This window comes from Conger conger, chromosome 8, assembly GCF_963514075.1.
Source record: "Conger conger chromosome 8, fConCon1.1, whole genome shotgun sequence".
In the NCBI taxonomy this organism is placed as follows: domain Eukaryota; kingdom Metazoa; phylum Chordata; class Actinopteri; order Anguilliformes; family Congridae; genus Conger; species Conger conger.
Genome location: NC_083767.1, coordinates 31,568,721 through 31,588,548, shown reverse-complemented (window position 1 = coordinate 31,588,548; position 19,828 = coordinate 31,568,721). Strand labels below are relative to the sequence as shown.

At 40.2% G+C, this 19,828-nt stretch overlaps 1 protein-coding gene across 2 annotated transcripts in view; it reads right to left on the bottom strand.

The window, feature by feature from the left end:
- si:ch211-203d1.3 (protein phosphatase Slingshot homolog 3) overlaps window positions 1-19,828 on the bottom strand; it is a 47,947-nt gene that overhangs the window by 13,716 nt on the left and 14,403 nt on the right. For both annotated transcript variants that reach the window (XM_061251062.1, XM_061251063.1), the window contains exons 4-10: window positions 15,189-15,369; window positions 14,803-14,918; window positions 14,374-14,442; window positions 13,878-13,943; window positions 12,973-13,155; window positions 12,633-12,723; window positions 12,025-12,153 (exon numbers count right to left, since the gene is read on the bottom strand). In XM_061251062.1, coding sequence (XP_061107046.1) covers window positions 12,025-12,153; window positions 12,633-12,723; window positions 12,973-13,155; window positions 13,878-13,943; window positions 14,374-14,442; window positions 14,803-14,918; window positions 15,189-15,369 — 835 coding nt within the window. The remainder of the gene's footprint in view (window positions 1-12,024; window positions 12,154-12,632; window positions 12,724-12,972; window positions 13,156-13,877; window positions 13,944-14,373; window positions 14,443-14,802; window positions 14,919-15,188; window positions 15,370-19,828) is intronic.

Below are 19,828 nucleotides of genomic sequence, written 5' to 3'. Positions count from 1 at the left end.
CAAGGGTTCTGAATCTCTGTATGTTTACACTAGGACTCAGAACTCTACTGTCCCCTAGGTCTACTTTTGCACTTGTTCTTGTGATTGATTTGCACTTTGTTGTACGTCGCTCTGGATAAGAGCGTCTGCTAAATGCCACGTAATGTAACATACAACTTAAATTTTATGGAATAGTTGCAAACTTGCCAGAAAGAGGGGGGTATCCCAATGATATCAATGATTCTGAACATTTCTGCATGGAGGAATGGCCAGAAATACTTCCAAATGTGTTCTCTAACCTTATTATAATTATAGGACTTGTGGCTGTCATCTTTGCCAGGGGTGTTTGCACAAAGTATGAAACCAGGGGAGCCAATATTTGTGGAACCTCCATTTTGGGGAAATAATAACAAAATTTTAAAAAAAAGATTTTTTTTTTTAATGTAAGATTTTGGTTGATTCCATTGAATCATAAATAAAGCATACTACTTTTATTATTTTTTTAGTTTACAACAGTTGTTCTGCAGGTTTATCGTGGAATTTTCACTGCCTGCTAACACCATTAATGTTCCATCTTATGGCTGAACTGAGCTGTACTTTCAGTTTAACAACATCAGCTCATGGCTCTGTCGTTTACTGGCTCATTTGGCTCTCAAGTTCATTGGCTTCTGTCAGTCAGTTCTAGTTCACTGGCTCAGTGGCTCACTACGGCTCATTGACTCCTTTTTCATTCACTGGCTCAGTATGGCTCTATGGCTTGCCTGATGTAGGTAAGTACAGTTGTTAATTTGCGGTTGTTTGATTGGCATTTTGGTAAGCCTATCAGCCTGCACACAATTGCTGGCCTGACAAGTAGCTATTGAACAGTGTGTAAGTGACTAAAATCACTGTCTTTGACTAAAGAGGTAGAGTGGGAATGGGCAGATCCTAGCGTGAATCTTTCATGGAGAAGACTCAGCTCAGTTCATTCATTAATTTCAAAGATTTGTTCAAAAACATACAGTACTGTGCGAAGGTTTTAGGCAGGTGTGGAAAAATGCTGTAAAATAAGAATGCTTTCAAAAATAGAAATGTTAATAGTTTCTTTTTTATCAATTAACAAAATGCAAAGTGAGTGAACAGAAGAAAAATCTAAATCAAATTAATATTAGGTGTGACCACCCTTTGCCTTCAAACCAGCATCAATTCTTCTAGGTACACTTGCACAAAGTCAGGGATTTTGTAGGCATATAGTCTGGTGTGTGAATAACCAATTATACCAAACAGGAGGAAATGATCATCAATTGAATATGTAGGTTGAAACAAAAATCATTGACTGAAACATAAACAGCTGTGTAGGAGGGTTAAAACTGGGTGAGTAACAGGACAGGACAGGACAGTATAATATCAGAAGTCATACACCATGGCAAGACTGAGCACAGCAACAAGATACTGCATCAGCAAGGTCTCTCCCAGGCAGACAGGGGTTTCCAGATGTGCTGTCAAAAAATGGGCAACATTGAGGACCGTAGACGCAGTGGTCGGCCAAGGAAACTTAGTGGAGCAGATGAAAGACACATCATGCTTACTTCCCTTTGCTATCAAAACATATCCAGCAGTGCCATCAGCTCAGAATTGGCAGAAACCAGTGGGACCCAGGTACAGCCATCTACTGTGCGGAGAAGTCTGGTCAGAGGTGGTCTTCATGGAAGAATTGCGCCCAAAAAGCCATACCTCAGACGTGGAAACAAGGCCAAGCGACTCAACTATGCACGAAAACACAGGAACTGGGGTGCAGAAACATGGCAGGAGGTTCTCTGGACTGATGAGTCAAAATTGATATATTTGGCTGTAGCAGAAGACGAAGGGCTGGAGAGCGGTACAAGAATGAGTGTCTGCAGGCAACAGTGAAGCATGGTGGAGGTTCCTTGCAAGGTTGGGGCTGCATTTCTGCAAATGGAGTTGGGGATTTGGTCAGAATTAATGGTCTCCTCAATGATGAGAAGTACAGGCAGATATTTATCCATCATGCAATACCATCAGGGAAGCATCTGATTGGCCCCAAATTTATTATGCAGCAGGACAACGACCCCAGGCATACAGCCAATGTCATTAAGAACTATCTTCAGCAGGAAGAACAAGGAGTCCTGGAAGTAATGGTACGGCCCACACAGAGCCCTGATCTCAACATCATCGAGTCTGTCTGGGATTACATGAAGAGACAGAAGCATTTGAGGCTGCCTAAATCCACAGAAGAACTGTGGCTAGTTCTCCTTGAATTGTATGGAGACTGTAGCTAGCTAGCTATTCTCATGGCTATGCTAATCATATGCTATGGGCGAAGGTTGCTGAGTTTTTCAATTGGAAAAACTATACTGTTCATTTACCTTACAAAATGTCTGCATTTGTGTGATGTTTTCCCATGTTATTTTCGGGTACATGGACAAGGAACAACACAGGCACATATTATAAGTTAGGAAAACCGCAAACATTTTCCGTCATTGGGTAAGGTGACACCAATGTTGTGTTGCTGATATTATTTCATTTTTTTGGCAACAACTGCAATCAAGCGTTTGCGATAACTTGCAATGAGTCTCTTACAGCGCTGTGGAGGAATTTTGGCCCACTCATCTTTGCAGAATTGTTGTAATTCAGCCACATTGGAGGGTTTTCGAGCATGAACCACCTTTTTAAGGTCATGCCACAGCATCTCAATAGGATTCAGGTCAGGACTTTGACTAGGCCACTCCAAAGTCTTCATTTGGTTTTTCTTCAGCCATTCAGAGGTGGACTTGCTGCAGAACCCAAGTTCGTTTCAGCTTGAGGTCACAAACAGATGGCCGGACATTCTCCTTCAGGATTTTTTGGTAGACAGCAGAATTCATGGTTCCATTTATCACAGCAAGTCTTCCAGGTCCTGAAGCAGCAAAACAGCCCCAGACCATCACACTACCACCACCATATTTTACTGTTGGTATGATGTTCTTTTTCTGAAATGTGGTGTTACTTTTACGCCAGATGTAATGGGACACACACCTTCCAAAAAGTTCAACTTTTGTCTCGTCAGACCACAGAGTATTTTCCCAAAAGTCTTGGGGATCATCAAGATGTTTTCTGGCAAAAAATTTAGACGAGCCTTAATGTTCTTTTTGCTCAGCAGTGGTTTTCGTCTTGGAACTCTGCCATGCAGGCCATTTTTGTCATGAACACTGACCTTAACTGAGGCAAGTGAGGCCTGCAGTTCTTTGGATGTTGTTGTGGGGTCTTTTGTGACCTCTTGGATGAGTCGTCGCTGCGCTCTTGGGGTAATTTTGGTTGGCCGGCCACTCCTGGGAAGGTTCATCACTGTTCCATGTTTTCGCCATTTGTGGATAATGGCTCTCACTGTGGTTCGCTGGAGTCCCAAAGCTTTGGAAATGGCTTTATAACATTTTCCAGACTGATAGATCTCAATTACTTTCTTTCTCATTTGTTCCTGAATTTCTTTCGATCTCGGCATGATGTCTAGCTTTTGAGGATCATTTGGTCTACTTCACTTTGTCAGGCAGGTCCTATTTAAGTGATTTCTTGATTGAGAACAGGTGTGGCAGTAATCAGGCCTGGGTGTGGCTAGAGAAATTGAACTCAGGGTTGATAAACCACAGTTAAGTTATGTTTTAACAGGGGGGGCAATCACTTTTTCACACAGGGCCATGTAGGTTTGGATTTTTTTTCTCCCTTAATAATAAAAACCTTCATTTAAAAATTGCATTTTGTGTTTACTTGTGTTGTCTTTGAATAATATTTAAATTTGTTTGATGATCTGAAACATTTAAGTGTGACAAACATGCAAAAAAATAAGAAATCAGGAAGGGGGCAAACACTTTTTCACACCACTGTATATTGAAGATATTGGTCTTTGCTTGTATAGAATTTTAGCATCAGCTGTTCAAAGGAAAGTAATGTGTTGTTTGAAGGTGGGTGATGCCCTTATCCTTCCATTTTATACCTTTAATAAACAGTTTTGGAGAAATAGGATGATATCGTCTACGCATAGACTTATTTTATGGGTTATGGTGGCTGTGGTGATGTATATCCCCAATATTGCTCTGTCTGATTGCTGCTGCTAATGGTTCTAAGAAAATGGCAAGTAATAGTGCCGAGAGGGGGCAACCTGTCTTAATCCAATGTATGAATACGTTTCCAAAGTGTTTTGAAAAGAAATTTACCCTATCAAATGCTTTTTCTGCATCAAGAGATACAGGAACCAGAGTCAAGAGACAAGAGTTCTGCGTTAAGAGAACATTATGGAGTCAATTCTATTTTGTTGTAGGTTGCTTATTTCTGGATGAGATTCTGTCTTTAATGAATCCTGTTTGGTCTGGGTGGATAAGGTGGGGGATAACTGATCCCATTCAGTTAGTCAGTGTCTTGCTAATGAATTTGATGTCGGCGTTGATTAGTGAGATGGGTCGATAGCTCGAGCAGAATGTTGGGTCTTTATTTGGTTTGGGTAGAACAGAGATAAGTGCGGAATGGACATTGTGTTTGTTATATCATCTACCATTCTAATAAACAGTGGTGAGATGGTATCCCATAAGTGTTTGTAGAATTCTAAAGGGTAGCCATCCGGTCCTGGTGCTTTATGCTTTTTGGTTTCTGGAAATTGTGATAACGCTTTTTTGTATTCTTTGGGGGTGAATCCAACATATTAGTTTGTTCGCTATTTAAGAATATCGCTATATATGAAATGAACAAAGATGGCAATTCATACTGAGAAGAATTCCTCCATGCAGAATTCCTTCAGCTGTGTGACGTTTGACAGCTTTCTTGCATGCACAGCCTGTTTCAAATTATCCAACAGCATCTCAATAGGATTAATATCCAGATTGTAATATCCATTTCTTTCTTTTGAGCCATTCCTTGGTGGAGTTACTGGAATGTTGCATGGTCCACATCCGCTTCAACTTGAATTTTTGGACTGATGGTCTCACATTTTCCCTCTGATACAATAAAGAATTCATAGTGGATTCTATGATGGTGAGCTGGCCAGGCCCTGCTGCAGCAAAGCAGCCCCAAACCATGACATTTCCACCCCCATGCTTCACAGTTGTTATGAGGTTCTTGTGCTCAAATCTTTGGTTTACGCTAAACATGTCTTCTGTTACTGTGCCCAAATAAGTAAACTTTGGATTCATCTGTTCAAAGCACATTGTTCCAGAAGTCCTGGGGCCTCATTTTTAAACGTTGCGTAGGCACAAAAGAATGCGTACGGCACTTTCTAAGCAAACTTTGGCATTTATAAAAAACGAACTTGACGGGAAAATGTGCGGTCCTCCACGGAAACTCTGACCCATGCGTACGCACATTAACTGGAGAAATGAGAAACTGTGCCTTTAATGCTCATGACGTAAGACCAGGAAAACGGGAAGTGAAACAGGATGTAAAAAGGTATAAAGATTTGCCGGGAGTTGTGGCTGGGTATGGCTGCTGTAAGGCAGTGCTTCGTCCCTGTTATACTTATTAAAGTGTTGTGTTGTTGAATCTCGCTATACGGGTTCTCTCCCTTCCTAAGTGCAACACAACATTTGGCGACGAGAGAAGTCGAAAATGATATACAACAGATACCACTGTGTAAAATAAATCAAAATTGATTGTTGTTGATTGTACTCTTAAAGGGTTCAGATTTTCTGCATGTTTACACTAGGACTCGGAACTATACTGTCCTCTCAGGTCCTCTTTGCACTTGTTCTTGTGTTTAATTTGCACTTTGTTGTACGTCGCTCTGGATAAGAGTGTCTGCTAAATGCCATGCAATGTAATGTAATGTAATGAAATATTACCTCTCACGTATCATATACGAAGAGTTAATTAGCAAAAACGGATAAAAGCCTCTCTTACAACGAATAAACAAACAGCTGTTTGATTGATGCTCCCTGGAGTGCCCAAAAAATATGATTTAGGATGATAAATATAAACGGAGATGTTGTTGTAAAATAATCCCTCAAATATGTAGATGAATTGTTAAACAATACTTCATGTTATTAAATGTATTCTGATAAATAATATGGTGAATAGTCGGACAAATTGCGCTGCACTGATGCCGTTTACAATGCGTCAGTCGGGCAGATACGAGTGCAGTTTCATATATTGTTATCTTATTCATATATTATGTTTTATAATGTGTTTATTGTTATACATTTTTGTTCGTTTTATCTCTTAATTTTGTAACTGTGTTTTCAATGGTGCTAGACAAATAACGTGTATTATACTCATTATTATTATTATTATTATTATTATTATTATTATCATCGTCATCATCACATTCGTTGTGCAGAACTGTTCGTCATTTACAATCAATCAGGATAATTCCCACACCTGTAGCTTTTCAGAGGCAATCAAATGGCTGAAATCCCTTTTCTTGGCCTTCTTTTCAGCGTTTGCCATTGTCGTCTTCGTGAAATGCATATTCATTAGGGGTGTTTCACTGCCTATTTATAGGCAACTGTGGGCAGGACATGAAGCTGGCAAAGTTGCGCCACATTTAGAGTTGATTGTGATTTATAAAGGAAAACTGGCGTGGGACATGCGTATGCACTGTTTTATAAATCAGAATATTTTTTTGCGTACGCACGTCCTGGGTTTCATGCTTACACAACCCTTTGACGTGATTCTTTGACATCAACTGTGGCAAGAGCTACCTGTCTACCTGTCCGTGATGAGATTTTAGGATTGTTGTTAGACTTCTTTTAGCATCTTGCCGTCTGCTCTTGGGTGGAACTTGCGAGGACGGCCTGACCTGGCCAGGTTGGCATTTGTTTTGAATGTTCTCCCCACTTATAAATTATTTCCAGGATAGTGGAATGACTGATTGTTTGGATATCTTTTTTAATCTCTTCCCAGACTCACACATCTACAACCTTCTTTCTGAAGGCCTCAGAGAGCTGTTTTGAACATGCCATGGTGATATAAACTCACTTCAACAATCAAGAGCAAACCAAACTAAATGTCTGAGGTTTAAATAGCACAGGCTCTTTTCAAGTACAGTTGGAAACGTCTCTAATGATGTTCCGATTTGTTGGTATTTTAAGTAGTAATAAATGTGGGGATGTATTTCCTCACAAGAAAATTGTATTCCTATTAATGATTTCACAAATTATTTTTAAAATATATATGTTTTGTATTATTTGTTTAGTTACATTACCTCCATCTCTCAATATTGTTAAAATGAAGATCAAATGTCCATATGGTAAAATATGTTGAAAAAGACAAAGGTTTTAATGGGGTATCCTTATCTTTTTCACATGACTGTAGATAGCAGCAGGGGTTCAGCAGGCCGCCATGGCCGCGTTTGGTCTCGTGAGAATCTCAGTGCGCATGCATCTTACCGGAAATCTCAGTTCTAATTGATCCCATCCAATCTTTGAATAGCTAGAGATGTCCGGGAAGTTCAAGGTGAAAAATCGCAGATATTCAATAACAATAATGTTATTCAATCTGGCCTGACTTAACTTACAAGAATCTACCACAGCCAGCTAATGCTTAGATAAATTGTGTTGTAAGCAGCTGACAAGTCTGAATAATGTTAAACTAGCTAGCTATCATTATTGAAAAGTATTGGAAAGCTAGCAAGCTGACAGAATTTAGGTTGTTAGCTACTACTAACTTGCCAGTATGGCTAGAGTGAGCGTGAGTGCTACGTTAGCTATTAGTTATGCTACATATATAATATCTATGTATCTAATATTAGCTATTCTGTCTAACATAACAATGTAACGTTTTATGGCTAGTCCCGTTATCCAGATAGTTAGTCAACATGAATCTTTCCCTTAAGTAACTTACAGTCCCCTCCAAAAGTATTACAACAGCAAAGTCAATTCTTTTTTGTTTGCTATACACTGAAAACAACTGAGTTTGAGGTCAAAAGATGAGGCCTTCAGAAAGAAGGTTGTAGATGTGTGAGTCTGGGAAGAGATTCAAAAAGATATCCAAACAATCAGTCATTCCACAAATAATGTATAAGTGGGGAGAACATTCAAAACAAATGCCAACCTGGCCAGGTCATCTACCATCAGAAAGAGACTGCACAAGTTAGATGTCCATGGGAGGTGTGCAACCCTTGCTGTCAAAAAAAACATCAGGGCAAGACTAAAGTTGCCAGAAAACATCTAGACAAAGACCAGGACTTCTGGAACAATGTGCTTTGAACAGATGAATCCAAAGTTTACTTATTTGGGCACAGTAACAGAAGACATGTTTAGCGTAAACCAAAGATTTGAGCACAAGAACCTCATAACAACTGTGAAGCATGGGGGTGGAAATGTTATGGGTTGGGGCTGTTTTGCTGCAGCAGGGCCTGGCCAGCTCACCATCATAGAATCCACTATGAATTCTTTATTGTATCAGAGGGAAAATGTGAGACCATCAGTCCAAAAATGGAAGTTGAAGCGGATTCTGTCTTATGTTACATTCAAGTATGGTATTTTGTTGCAGGCAAGCATCAGTTGACAAGAAAAGGGCATCAGCAAAAGACAGGCTGGCAAAGCATAGGGCAGCAAAATACAGCAATCAGAGTTACTTGAGGAATACAGAAGAAAAGAGAGAGAGAGAGGTTAGGGGAAAGGGTGATAATAGGGAAAAATATAACTTGGATTCATTGTTTTGACCAACACTTGCACTCACACTCTCACAGACACGCGCACACACACAGACACACACATAAACACCGTACACACTACACACAGACATGCATACACACACACACAAACTTGTGTACATACACACTGATGTTGACATGCAAACGTGAAGGCATCCACATACACACACACTTTCACAGAGAAACACACATCACACACAGACATGCATGCCCACACACTCAGGCAGACAGATACATGTGTAGCACGCACACATGCACGCACGCGCACACACGCACGCACGCGCACACACACACGCACACAAACACCTATGAACAATTGTGTGCAATTTTGATCATAGTCCAAAGTTTGTATTTATGTCAGTGCTGCTTACTAGATTTCACCTTTCATTCTCATTTTCCCTTTTCCAGGTATCGGAAACGTAAGGAAAATGGTAAACTTAAGACTACACAAGATCTCACAAGTAGACAGCAAGAGAGAAAAAAAAAGCAAAGGAGGAAAAATTCTGCAAAATACTACAGAAAGAAAAAGCAAGAGCAAGCACTTCTCGATCTAACCCCAGATTCTTCAGTAAGCGAGGCAGAAAATTTTGCAAATGAGGAAACCAACAGCACTGAGGCCACCATTGAGGTTGGACAGTGGGTACTGGTCGAATATGATGGTGACTTGTTCCCTGGTACAGTCACACAGGTGAATTTAATTTCAAGATTTCTGTTAATATGTCTCTCCAGTTACATTATGTTCAGCTAAAATTCGTAGAGACCATAAAAATGTTTCTTAAAACAGATTGCTGAAGGGCAGTATGAAGTCGACACCATGACTCGTGTCAGGGAAAACCGCTTCTATGTCCCGAGCATCAGATATCCAGGAGAAAGGGTCTGGTACTATTTTACGTGACCACATGATGTTGTTACATTACAAATGTTTCTCAGGACCACATGATGGTATGTTACATGTTATATGGAAATGAATGATTCTCAGGAAAAAAATGTTACATTGAAAAGGTTCTCAGGAACACATGATTGTATGTTATACTAGAATGATTACTCACACTAATGGTTGTACTAATGGGTGTTAGTGCTACAGTGTAGTCTACAAGACATAATTCTTTATGAGCATAAGATTATATGTTGTACTGTGATGATTTTGATAAATGAGAAAATGAAACACTGCTTATGAAATAAATATTCTTTTAAAAATGGTATGTGTTTTAAATATGTCAAATATGGTTAGGTATCAGAACCATTGTGTACAGTGAATGTAAATCTGTGAATGTGAATCTCATTTCCGAAATATTGATCCTCATTACCGATATGGCATTCTCATTACCGCAACATGGATTTTTTTTACTAATTAAATAATAATTTGATTAGGATATTTTGTTTTAAAATGTATATACATATTATACAACACTACTTATTTAATGCCTGCTGCATAAAAAATGTGTATATTATCTATTAGTAAAGCAATTAAATAAACAAAATGGTAAATCATCACGTATGATTCGGTAATGATACTTAAGGAAATTACAAAAATAAAATAAATAAATAATAAATATGAAAAATTATACATAGCTTTGAGCATGAGTAATAAGAGTCTACTTTAATAATGGCCAAAAACACACATTTTTAACCATATATGTAATGTAATGTTATGTTGCGGTAATGATAATTTTTTTATGGACTTCATCTAAAAGATGTAAATAAACATATAGGAAATATTTTAAAAATCTTCAGAAAATATTTTTTTATAGTTAGTTCAGTTATATGTGCAAAAATAACATTGTCTTCAAGGGCATTTTAAAAATTCTGATACTGGACACCTTCTACATCTGGATTTCATGAATGAGACCAAGATTAACCTCTACCAGAGTGATGGAAAGGCCAAAAGTGTGGAGAAAGAAGGGATTTGCTCATGATCCAAACCATACAAGCTCATACAAGATCTGTAAAGCATGGTAGAGGAAGTGGCTTGACCTTGCATGACTGCTTCTGAAGTGGGCTCAATAATCTTAATTGATGATGTAACTCATGATGCGAAGCCTGTGGACATAGTTCAGGCAGACAACTTGAGAAGTGCCACCCCCTCACATGATGCTTACGTCTAATGGGAGGGGCTATATAAAGTTTTTATATAATATTTCTCAAGAAACTTTTGAGGCTAATGTTCAAATGTCAGTCCAGACATTGAAGTTGAAGAGAGGTTTGGTATTCCAGCAAGACAATGATCCAAAGCATACCTTGAAATCAACAATGAAGTACCTCCAGGAAAGACGGATGAAGGTTTTGGAATGGCCAACCCAGTCCCAGACTTACAATATATCAGCCGTACATGGAAGGAGGCTGAAGAATGTGAAGAATAGGGAAAAATTCCAAAAGTGAGAATTGAATTGAATTGCTTCCTTAGCTGGCTACAGGATCGATTTACCCTTTTTATTATTTTGAAACTGTAAAAAGTAATCTTGCTTTAAAATTTTAAGAAATGTGTTTAATGTTGTTTCATTTAGAGGTCAGGTTTGCTTCTGTTCACTTAGATATTAATTGTAAAAGGCTTTTTGATCAGGGGTGCCCATATTTTTGCACACTACTGTATTTCTAACATAATGCGGCTTAACAGGGTAAATAATCCCTCTGAAATATAACACGAAAAATGCCCAAGAAAGAGAAAAAGCTTGTTAAAATTCTAGGATTGCAATTGTGGTTTGAACAAAAACCAGCATACACAGTGGTCCGCCAGGACCGACATTGAATATCCCTGTTCTCCAGGGCATCAATTAAGCAAACTTGAATTCCTTTTTCCAAATCGACTGAATTGAAGTGACTGCCTGTTGTGAAGATTCTGTCATGTTTTAACAAAGTTTCGATACCAGGTTGTAGTGATCCATGCTCTAGAATAGTGCCCTAAGCACAGCCCACAGCAGCACTCCACTGATAAAATTATGAACCCTTATATGAGGAATTAGAAAATAATTACAAGACTGAGCTGAACAAGATTGATCAGAAAATAGTCTCAGGCACAACTGGGTCAACAAACCAATCTGAAATACTTCCAATTCCTTACTTTGTCCCCACCAGATTAATGACAGTTTTAACCCTTCAAGTCTCACCGGCCCAGGGCATTCATTCATTTGTTCAGGGTGCAATTTTCAATCACTATAGTAACAGGATTTACCTTTTGAAAGCGTTACAATTCACGGTAATTTTACGATGCCATTGCTTTGGCGACAACAGTTCCTTATTTGGTAACATGTGGGTGGTAAAACAAGTGTGGGGGGACCTCATCTTCTCTGTATTTTTGAAATCCACATACTATGAGAAATAAGGTAGGGAAGGGTGACAGGCGGGAAGAGAAAACCCTTTTTTTCAGGGACCCAGATTTGGGCTCAAGCCTGATAATGGCCACCTCTCATTGTGTGCAGGTGGGGGTCTCTCACCAGGTAAAGGTAGTCAAATATTTTGGAGGGTTTGTCCATCTGGGCCATGGTGACCATCATCTCATTGTCGATGTATTCCTTGTAGTCCTTCATGTCCATACCAAAGCTGTTCTCCAGTGCTAACCGCACCTGTGAGCACAGACAGCATCACACTGCCTTAAAACGGCTGTTGCCAAAAGAGCACAGAATGGTAAGAGCATTGCACATCAGCACAGCGCCCTTGAAACCCACATCCACTGTCTCACCGTCTCCTCATTATTTGGAGGTGATGCTCTCTAGCTGTACCTGTCTGCAGGTGATGTTGTCTAGCTGTAGTTGTTTGGAGGTGATGTTCTCTAACTGTGCCGGTTTGCTGGTGATGTTTTCTAAGTGCAGCTGTTTGGAGGTGATGTTCTCTGTACTTCTTTGCTGTCTCTGTTTTCCAACTGTACTTCTTTGCTTGCGATGTTCTCAAACTACACTTCTTCGCTGGTGATGTTCTCTAACCATACTTCTTTGCTGGTGATATTCACTAAGTGTACCTGTTTGGAGGCAATGTTCTCTAACTGCAGCTGTTAGGATGTGTTCTCTAAAAGTAGCTGTTTGGAGGTGATGTTTTCTAACTGTACCTGTTTGGAGGTGATATTGTCCAGGTCTTCAGTACTCATAATCTCTCTCAGCTTGGTCTTAATCCTTCTCTCCACCGTAACTCTCTCTGAGCTGCAGAGATGGATGAAGGGGAAGAACAGAGGGAGGAACAGAGAGAGGGAGTGAAGTAAATAAATAATTAAAGAAATAAAGACATGCAGAGGATGCAGAGGGAAGAACAGAGAAAGAGCACATGGATACAAAACAAGTTAAGAAACCAATGCCTCAAGCAGGTGCCTACCTTTCTGACATAAAATGGAAGAGTCCACTGTGCTTTACAAAAATAGAATTTTTAAGGAGCCTAACTGAAGGTGTGCTCACCTCTGCTCCACGTCGCCCCTCCTCACGGACTCCAACCCTGTCATGACGTCCCACTCGTTCAGGCATTGCCGGTCTGACTCCACCTGGTCAGTGTAGTTCTGGGCCCAGTCTAGCCCACAGCCGGGAATAACTGCGCCTTTCACTGCCCGCTCGCAGCATCCGTTCAGGGCCTGCAACACGGACCTGCAGCAGCACAGCACACGATGGAGCTTTCAGAGTGCAGGACGACGTGCATCCAACAAGGACAACTGATGGACAGTGAGCTCCACATGATAAACAGATATTTACCTAAAGTGCAGGTGTAATAGTGACTGTTGAGTCACATATCAATCGATCATATTGGGAGAACCACTGTGGATATGAGACTGTGTTCATTGCCTACAAGTATGAATGTAATAAAAAACAAAAAGAGACTGGACCCGCAATCACATAGTAAATTTCCAGCAACATTAAGCGCTTCATTTAAAATGATTATATAATCCACAAGCTAACCAAAAGTTAGGAACCATCATCAATTCAGTGTTTATGCTAATACAGTCGTTTAAATCCAGCTTGGATTATTCAAAATTCTGAACATTAATGAAACCAGTGTCTTTGATTACATTAACTGCTAAGATTTATTTTGCTCTGTTCTTTGACAGTACATGGCTTAATCTTTTAAGCCAAATGGCTGGTGATCTAGATAAGACTATATTGCAGTCATTTTTGCTGCCAAGAGAACAAGTATTGAGGAGGGCCTGCAGTGTACAAGATTTATGAGATCTGAGCTGTTGGGAGACATGTAAATAACAACACAGCAGTTATAAAAGCCATTAGGCTGAATGTGGCTGGTGGAAAATAATGAGTGATCTCAGGCCTGTGTAAAGACAATGACACTGTGAATTTACTCTACAGCTGAGACTCACCACATCGTCTGAATGGACTCAGGCTTGAAAATCCTAGTCTCTTCTGCTGAGGTTACACTGAACCCACTGAGAGGGAGAGGAATAATGAATCTTTGTTAATGTATCTGTATATATTTACACTTTTTATTTGATACACAATGCATGAAACCTCTTAAGTGGATAGGCTACAGCAGCAGATGTCCAATAAGTCTAAAACATAAGTCTAATAAATACCTAATAAAATGCTCACTGAGTGTATATATAAAAGAACAGGAATGCACTTAATGTTCCTTTTGGGAATCTCCCTCCACTGACCACTCCAATTCCCCAAGGCTAGTTTACTCTCAGGCATAGGCATGTGCTAGATACACAGGACTTACACAGATCCAACAGCTCCCAGCCGCCTCCTCTCTGAGCTCATCCCTTTCATTCCCACACTCTCACCATCACCATCCTCTCTCCTCCCTCTCACCTCATTCCTCCATCTCTCATTCTTCCCCTTCTTTCTCTCTCTTACCCATCGCCATCCAGGTATACTTGGGTGTCACTCCAAATGGGAACCACCAGGCCAATGGTGCACTGATCACTGAGCAGGAGAGATGGAGGGGTGGAAAGAGGGAAAAAATAGGGGGAGGGAGATTAAGAAGTGGAAAGAGGGAGAAACAGATGGTCAGTAAGGTAGAGCCCTGAAACAGTATTAATTGTTTTGTTTTTTTTAAACTACTGTGAAGAACTACCAAGCCAAATTCACCTTACTACAACCATCACTCTGGCCAGACTGGCTGAAATTCTCCCTATCTGCAAAATGCAGAGATCAATACTCTGCAATACTCTGTATTACTCAGGGTAATACTATGTATTACCCTGAGTGACTCTGAACTTCAGCATTACCATGCATTTTGGTAGTTTGAGCATAAAGGAAGCGCACAAGGCTGCACACACACACCTGTCTTTGCTGGGGAAGTCCACACCCAGCAAGATGCTCTCATATTTATTGCACAGAGTCAAAATGACCAGCAGGTACCTGACCCTAATCGGGCTTGCTGACTCCAAACGCACAGCCTGAGAGACAGAGAGAGAGAATATATTTCCTGTCAATAAAGCGTTGTCATTTAGAATTTTCTGAGGGAGATGGAGGGATGGCAAGAGAGAGAGTATTGGGGGATAAAACAACATTGATCACAAAGCAGAATAAAAGGAAAGGTAGTATTACAGAAGAATAGGTGACCTGCCAGCAAGCAGAAAATAATTTCCGTTATGATGTAAACATCATTCATCACTGAAACACTGAACGCTAAAAGGAGCGAAACTTCCAGAAGTTGGGGCTCTCACCATTTTGAGGGTGTCCTCTGGCCGAAGCAGGGACACCATGGCGTGGAGGTGTCTGCCCTGATAGTCGGACTGTCCTTCCCTCGATGAGGGGGGCTTGCACAGAGTGGGCGCGGTCTCATCGCCTGTCTGTTCCCCCTCTTCCAGCAAGAGCACCACACCTTTCACCAAGGCAAAACTCTCCCTGTAAACACAGTCAGGAAACACAACACAATGAATGCTTTACAATTAATCAGACAGCCTTAACCATGATGATGGGGATCACTGCAAAAAAAACTTAAAACTCTACAGTTTACATAGTACAACAGGAGAGCCAGAGACCTGCACGCTAATAACACCTTTATTGACTAAGAAACACAGTAGCCCACATTCAGCACAGAATAATCATAAAAACAAACCAGAAAACAGTTTTGGCCCAAATACCACTTGCAGTGCAGTCTGTAAGTATTTGGACAGTGACACATTTTTTGTTGCTTTGGCTCTGTACTTCAGCACATTGATTTTGAAATGAAACAATGACTGGGAAGCTACAGTAGACTTTGAGCTTTTTTCTACATCCATATTGGGTGAAAAGTGTAGGAATTGCAGCGTTTTTATACATTTTATACATACAATTTCAGGGGACCAAAAGTAGTCTGAAATTTCCCTATGCAAATGTTTCTTGGACAGGTGTGTTAAGGTTCATCGTTAGTTCATGCATAAAAGAGGTAGGTATTGGAACAGAGAATATTAAAGTAAATTAAAGTAAATTACACTTAATATTTGGTAGCATATCCCTTGCTTGCAATAACTGCGACCCATCACCAAACTGTTGCATTCTTTTTTTGTGATGCTTTTCCAGGCTTTTAATTTTTTTAAAGATATTTTTAGGCCTTTTTCAGCTTTATTGGACAGTATATAGAGACAGGAAGAATGGGGGCGAGAGAGAGGGAAAGACATGCGACAAATTGTCAGACGGTCGGATTCGAACCGTTCACGTCGCGGCTCACAATGAGCATGCGGTCAGTGCTCTGCAGGCTGCGCTACCGAGACACCCCTTTCCAGGCTTTTATTGCAGCGTCTTTCATTTGTTGTTCGTTGTTTGTTTCAGGGGTTTTTGTTTCAGGAGGTGAAATGCATGCTCAAAGTCTGGACTTGGCCAGTCTCAAAAGTTTCACCTTTTCTCCCTAATCAAGTCCTTGGACTTGTCAGTCTATAAAACTTTGTTCCAGATTTTGTGGCTCATTGTGGCACTTCTTTGCAAATTGTAATCTCGCCATCCGATTCTTACTACTACTAGTGGTTTGCGTCTTGTAGTATAGCCTCTATATTGTTGCTCTCTAAATCTTCTTCAAACAATTGGTTGAGATATCTACCTCCACCCCTGCCATGTGGAAATAGTTTTTGATGTCATTCACTGATGTTTTGGGGTTTTCCGTCACAGCTCTCACAATGTTTTTGTCATCAACTGCTGTTGTTTTCCTTGGTCGACCTGCTCAATGTCTGATGCTCAGTACACAGGGGTTTCTTTCTTTTTCAGGACAAGTTGTTGTACAAGCTATCCCCAAAGCTGCAATCCCCAATGCAGTGAAATGGCTCTGATCAATTTCCCAGAGACAGCTGTCTGGTCTTCAAGTTGGTTCATCTTTTCTAACACAAATTCAGTCTTCACAGGCAAAACCCAAGGCAAAAACGAAGAGTAGACATTCAGAACTAATTATTGTTTAACCAATCAATCTAACAGGACATTGGTAAAAAAAAACACCTCTCAGTGACATGTTCCAATAATTTTGCTCACCAAAGAAATTGGGTGATCAGATACAAAAGGTGATATATTCTAATTTGTTTAACAAATCAAAATTAAAAAACCAGGAAATAAAAGCTGAAATTTCGATCTGTCTTCTCATGTACAGTACTGTGCAAAAGATTAAGGCAGGTGTGAAAAAATTCTGTAAAATATGAATGCTTTCAAAAATAGAAATGTTAATAGTTTATTTTTTCATAAATTAATAAAATGCATGAACAGAAGAAGTGAATAAACAGAAGAAAATTCTAAATCAAATCAATATTTAATGTGACCACCCTTTGCCTTCAAAACAGCATCAATTCTTCAAGGTACAGTGGTTAGAAAATGAATACACCCCCTGAACATTTTTTCAGATTTACTTGACATATAGCCTGTAATTAAAGTGCAATTAATCTATGTGTTTTTTCTACAAATCTACATACAGTACTTAACCTTTTCAAAGTGACAAACCAATTAAAAAAATGTTTTAACATGAATTAAAAATGAACAATTGCAATACATTTTTTTGATAAGTATCCACCCCCTTTACTGAATCATCCCATAAACTATCTCAGGAAATGGCAAATTGCCTTCAAGACCAAACAATAGCTAATTGCCCCACACCTGTGTGAAATCACAGCAATTAACTTGATGACATGAATAAAAACAGCTGTTTACCATGGTCCCTTAGTATGCAAGAGCAGTCTCACTGAAAGGCAGAAGCATGGGCTCCAAAGATCTCGCAAAAGAAGTCCATGACAAAGTTGTGGAAAGGTACACATCAGGTGAGGGATATAAGAAGATTTCTAAGGCTTTGAAGATACCTTTGTAGGGACTACAACTTCCATATTCCCACAGGAAAATTCTGTGACGTCCACCACGAATGACGTCTAACTTGGTTCAGCCAATCCCGTAATGGTGGGAGCAATAAACGGTCCCGTATAAGAGCAAGACACGTTCTTGGGATCTTTCTTCTGTCTCTTCTGCTTCTTCTGCTTCTTCTCTTCGACGCACCCTTTTTGGCCATTCGCTTCAGCTCATCTGCTCTGAGACTCAGACAGAGGCTGAATGCTGCACAGCGCACTACCAGGCCTACAGACACACCCAGTTACCTCGCGGTAACTTTGTGGCCTATAGCGAGTGGAAACTGGTGTACGCGGAACGCTACATCAGTTTACCCCTGCAAAGCTCACCAAAGAACAACAGCAACAAACTTTTCCACCCGGAAAAGGGACCAACGAACATCCTTCCAGCAACCGAGCGGACCAGACGACAACGCGCGGCTAAGACGCCCCAGCCTGCGCATCTCTCCAGGACACACATTCACAGCACCATCGCGGCTCCTACAAGGACAGCACGTCTTTTGGATCCAATGCGTATGGACTCAGTAAGAGAACAAACATTCAGGCATAGCCAGTGTTTAGTTTAGTCTTAACTGTTTTTGTGAATCTGTGTTTCCATATTTGCCGTCTTATCATTGGAATGTATTTTGTTAGCTATATATGTACGTGAATTGATTCGCCGTCTTTTGCGCATATATAGAGTAAACTACGCAAGTAGTCTGCTCACAGCTAACAATAACTAACACACCCAGAACTCTAGCTTACCCAAGCTAGCTACTCCCACTTTTACCTTTCCTTTGTTCAAGCGACACGCGCTTTAAATTTCCTTACTAACTTCCCGTTAGTTTATCTGTTCTGTGTTTTACGTTTGTTTAATAAATATATTTTATTAAACCCCGGTGTCCGTTTTGGAATCACATAGACATGAGAGCCGAGTTAAAGCAGTCTTTCGAAGAACTTCCAACCTTCAGGTTATCGGTATGTTTAATCATTAATATTGGTTATTTTAATTATTAATTAAAATACTAAATTTGTGGTTAGATATTTCTGATAATAGTAATTTAAAAAGACTGATTACTTTTCGCAGTTATACTGCTACACAACGTTTTACTGGCGCCCCGGTTTCATAGAGAGTTAAATCCCTGCGTTATTTGGCGGCCCGTGCGAGGACCCTACATAATTTGGAGTCCCGTGCGAGGACCCCTACACCTTGGAGCACTGTTAAGACCATAATTAAGTGGAAAGTGCATGGCACCACTCAGTGCAGTGCCCCGCCCCCGACAAAGACGGGCGAACGTTGTGATCCGAATTCCGGTTCTTTTTATTTATTTTTATTTTTCCCCAGCCCCGGGAAGGGAGAGGAGGCAGTTAATAAAAAGCCGAATTTTTTGTTCAACTCAAAAGAAAAAGGAGAATTATTTTTGCTCTTGAAGTTTTTGTCATGCGTGCTCTGAAGGCGCCTACAGAAAATAATTGTCAGAAAATAAAGAAATTCTGTCAATCACCACTCTGACTGGTCGGTGCTGAATTACTTGACCAGTGTTGCACTCTCTCCCTCTCTCTCTCTCACCCAGCGGGTCACCACACTAGATTTACAAAAAGCATTCAATAAGGTACCACATGACTAATTCATTATCAAAATGAAGACGCTCGGAAATGGAGGAGCCATTTCGAAGTGGGTTCGGAATTGGCTACGGGAAAGGACAGAAAGAATAGTAGTAGGAGGGGCCTTATCCGAGCAGGGTATAGTGGGAAGTAGAGTCCCACAGGGATCGGTGCTGGGGCCACCGCGCTTCGTCATTTACATAAATGACCTAGACATGGGCATTGAAAGTAATTTAGCTTACAGTATAGACTCTACTAAAGTAATCCAGGAAGACTTAAACAAAATCCAGAACTGGGCAGAAACCTGGCAAATGAAATTCAATACAACTAAATGTAAAGTTCTACACGTGGGAAATAAAAAATATATGGCACGATTACTTTATGGAGGGTACAAAATTGGATAGTGCTCAAGTTGAAAAAGACTTGGAGTT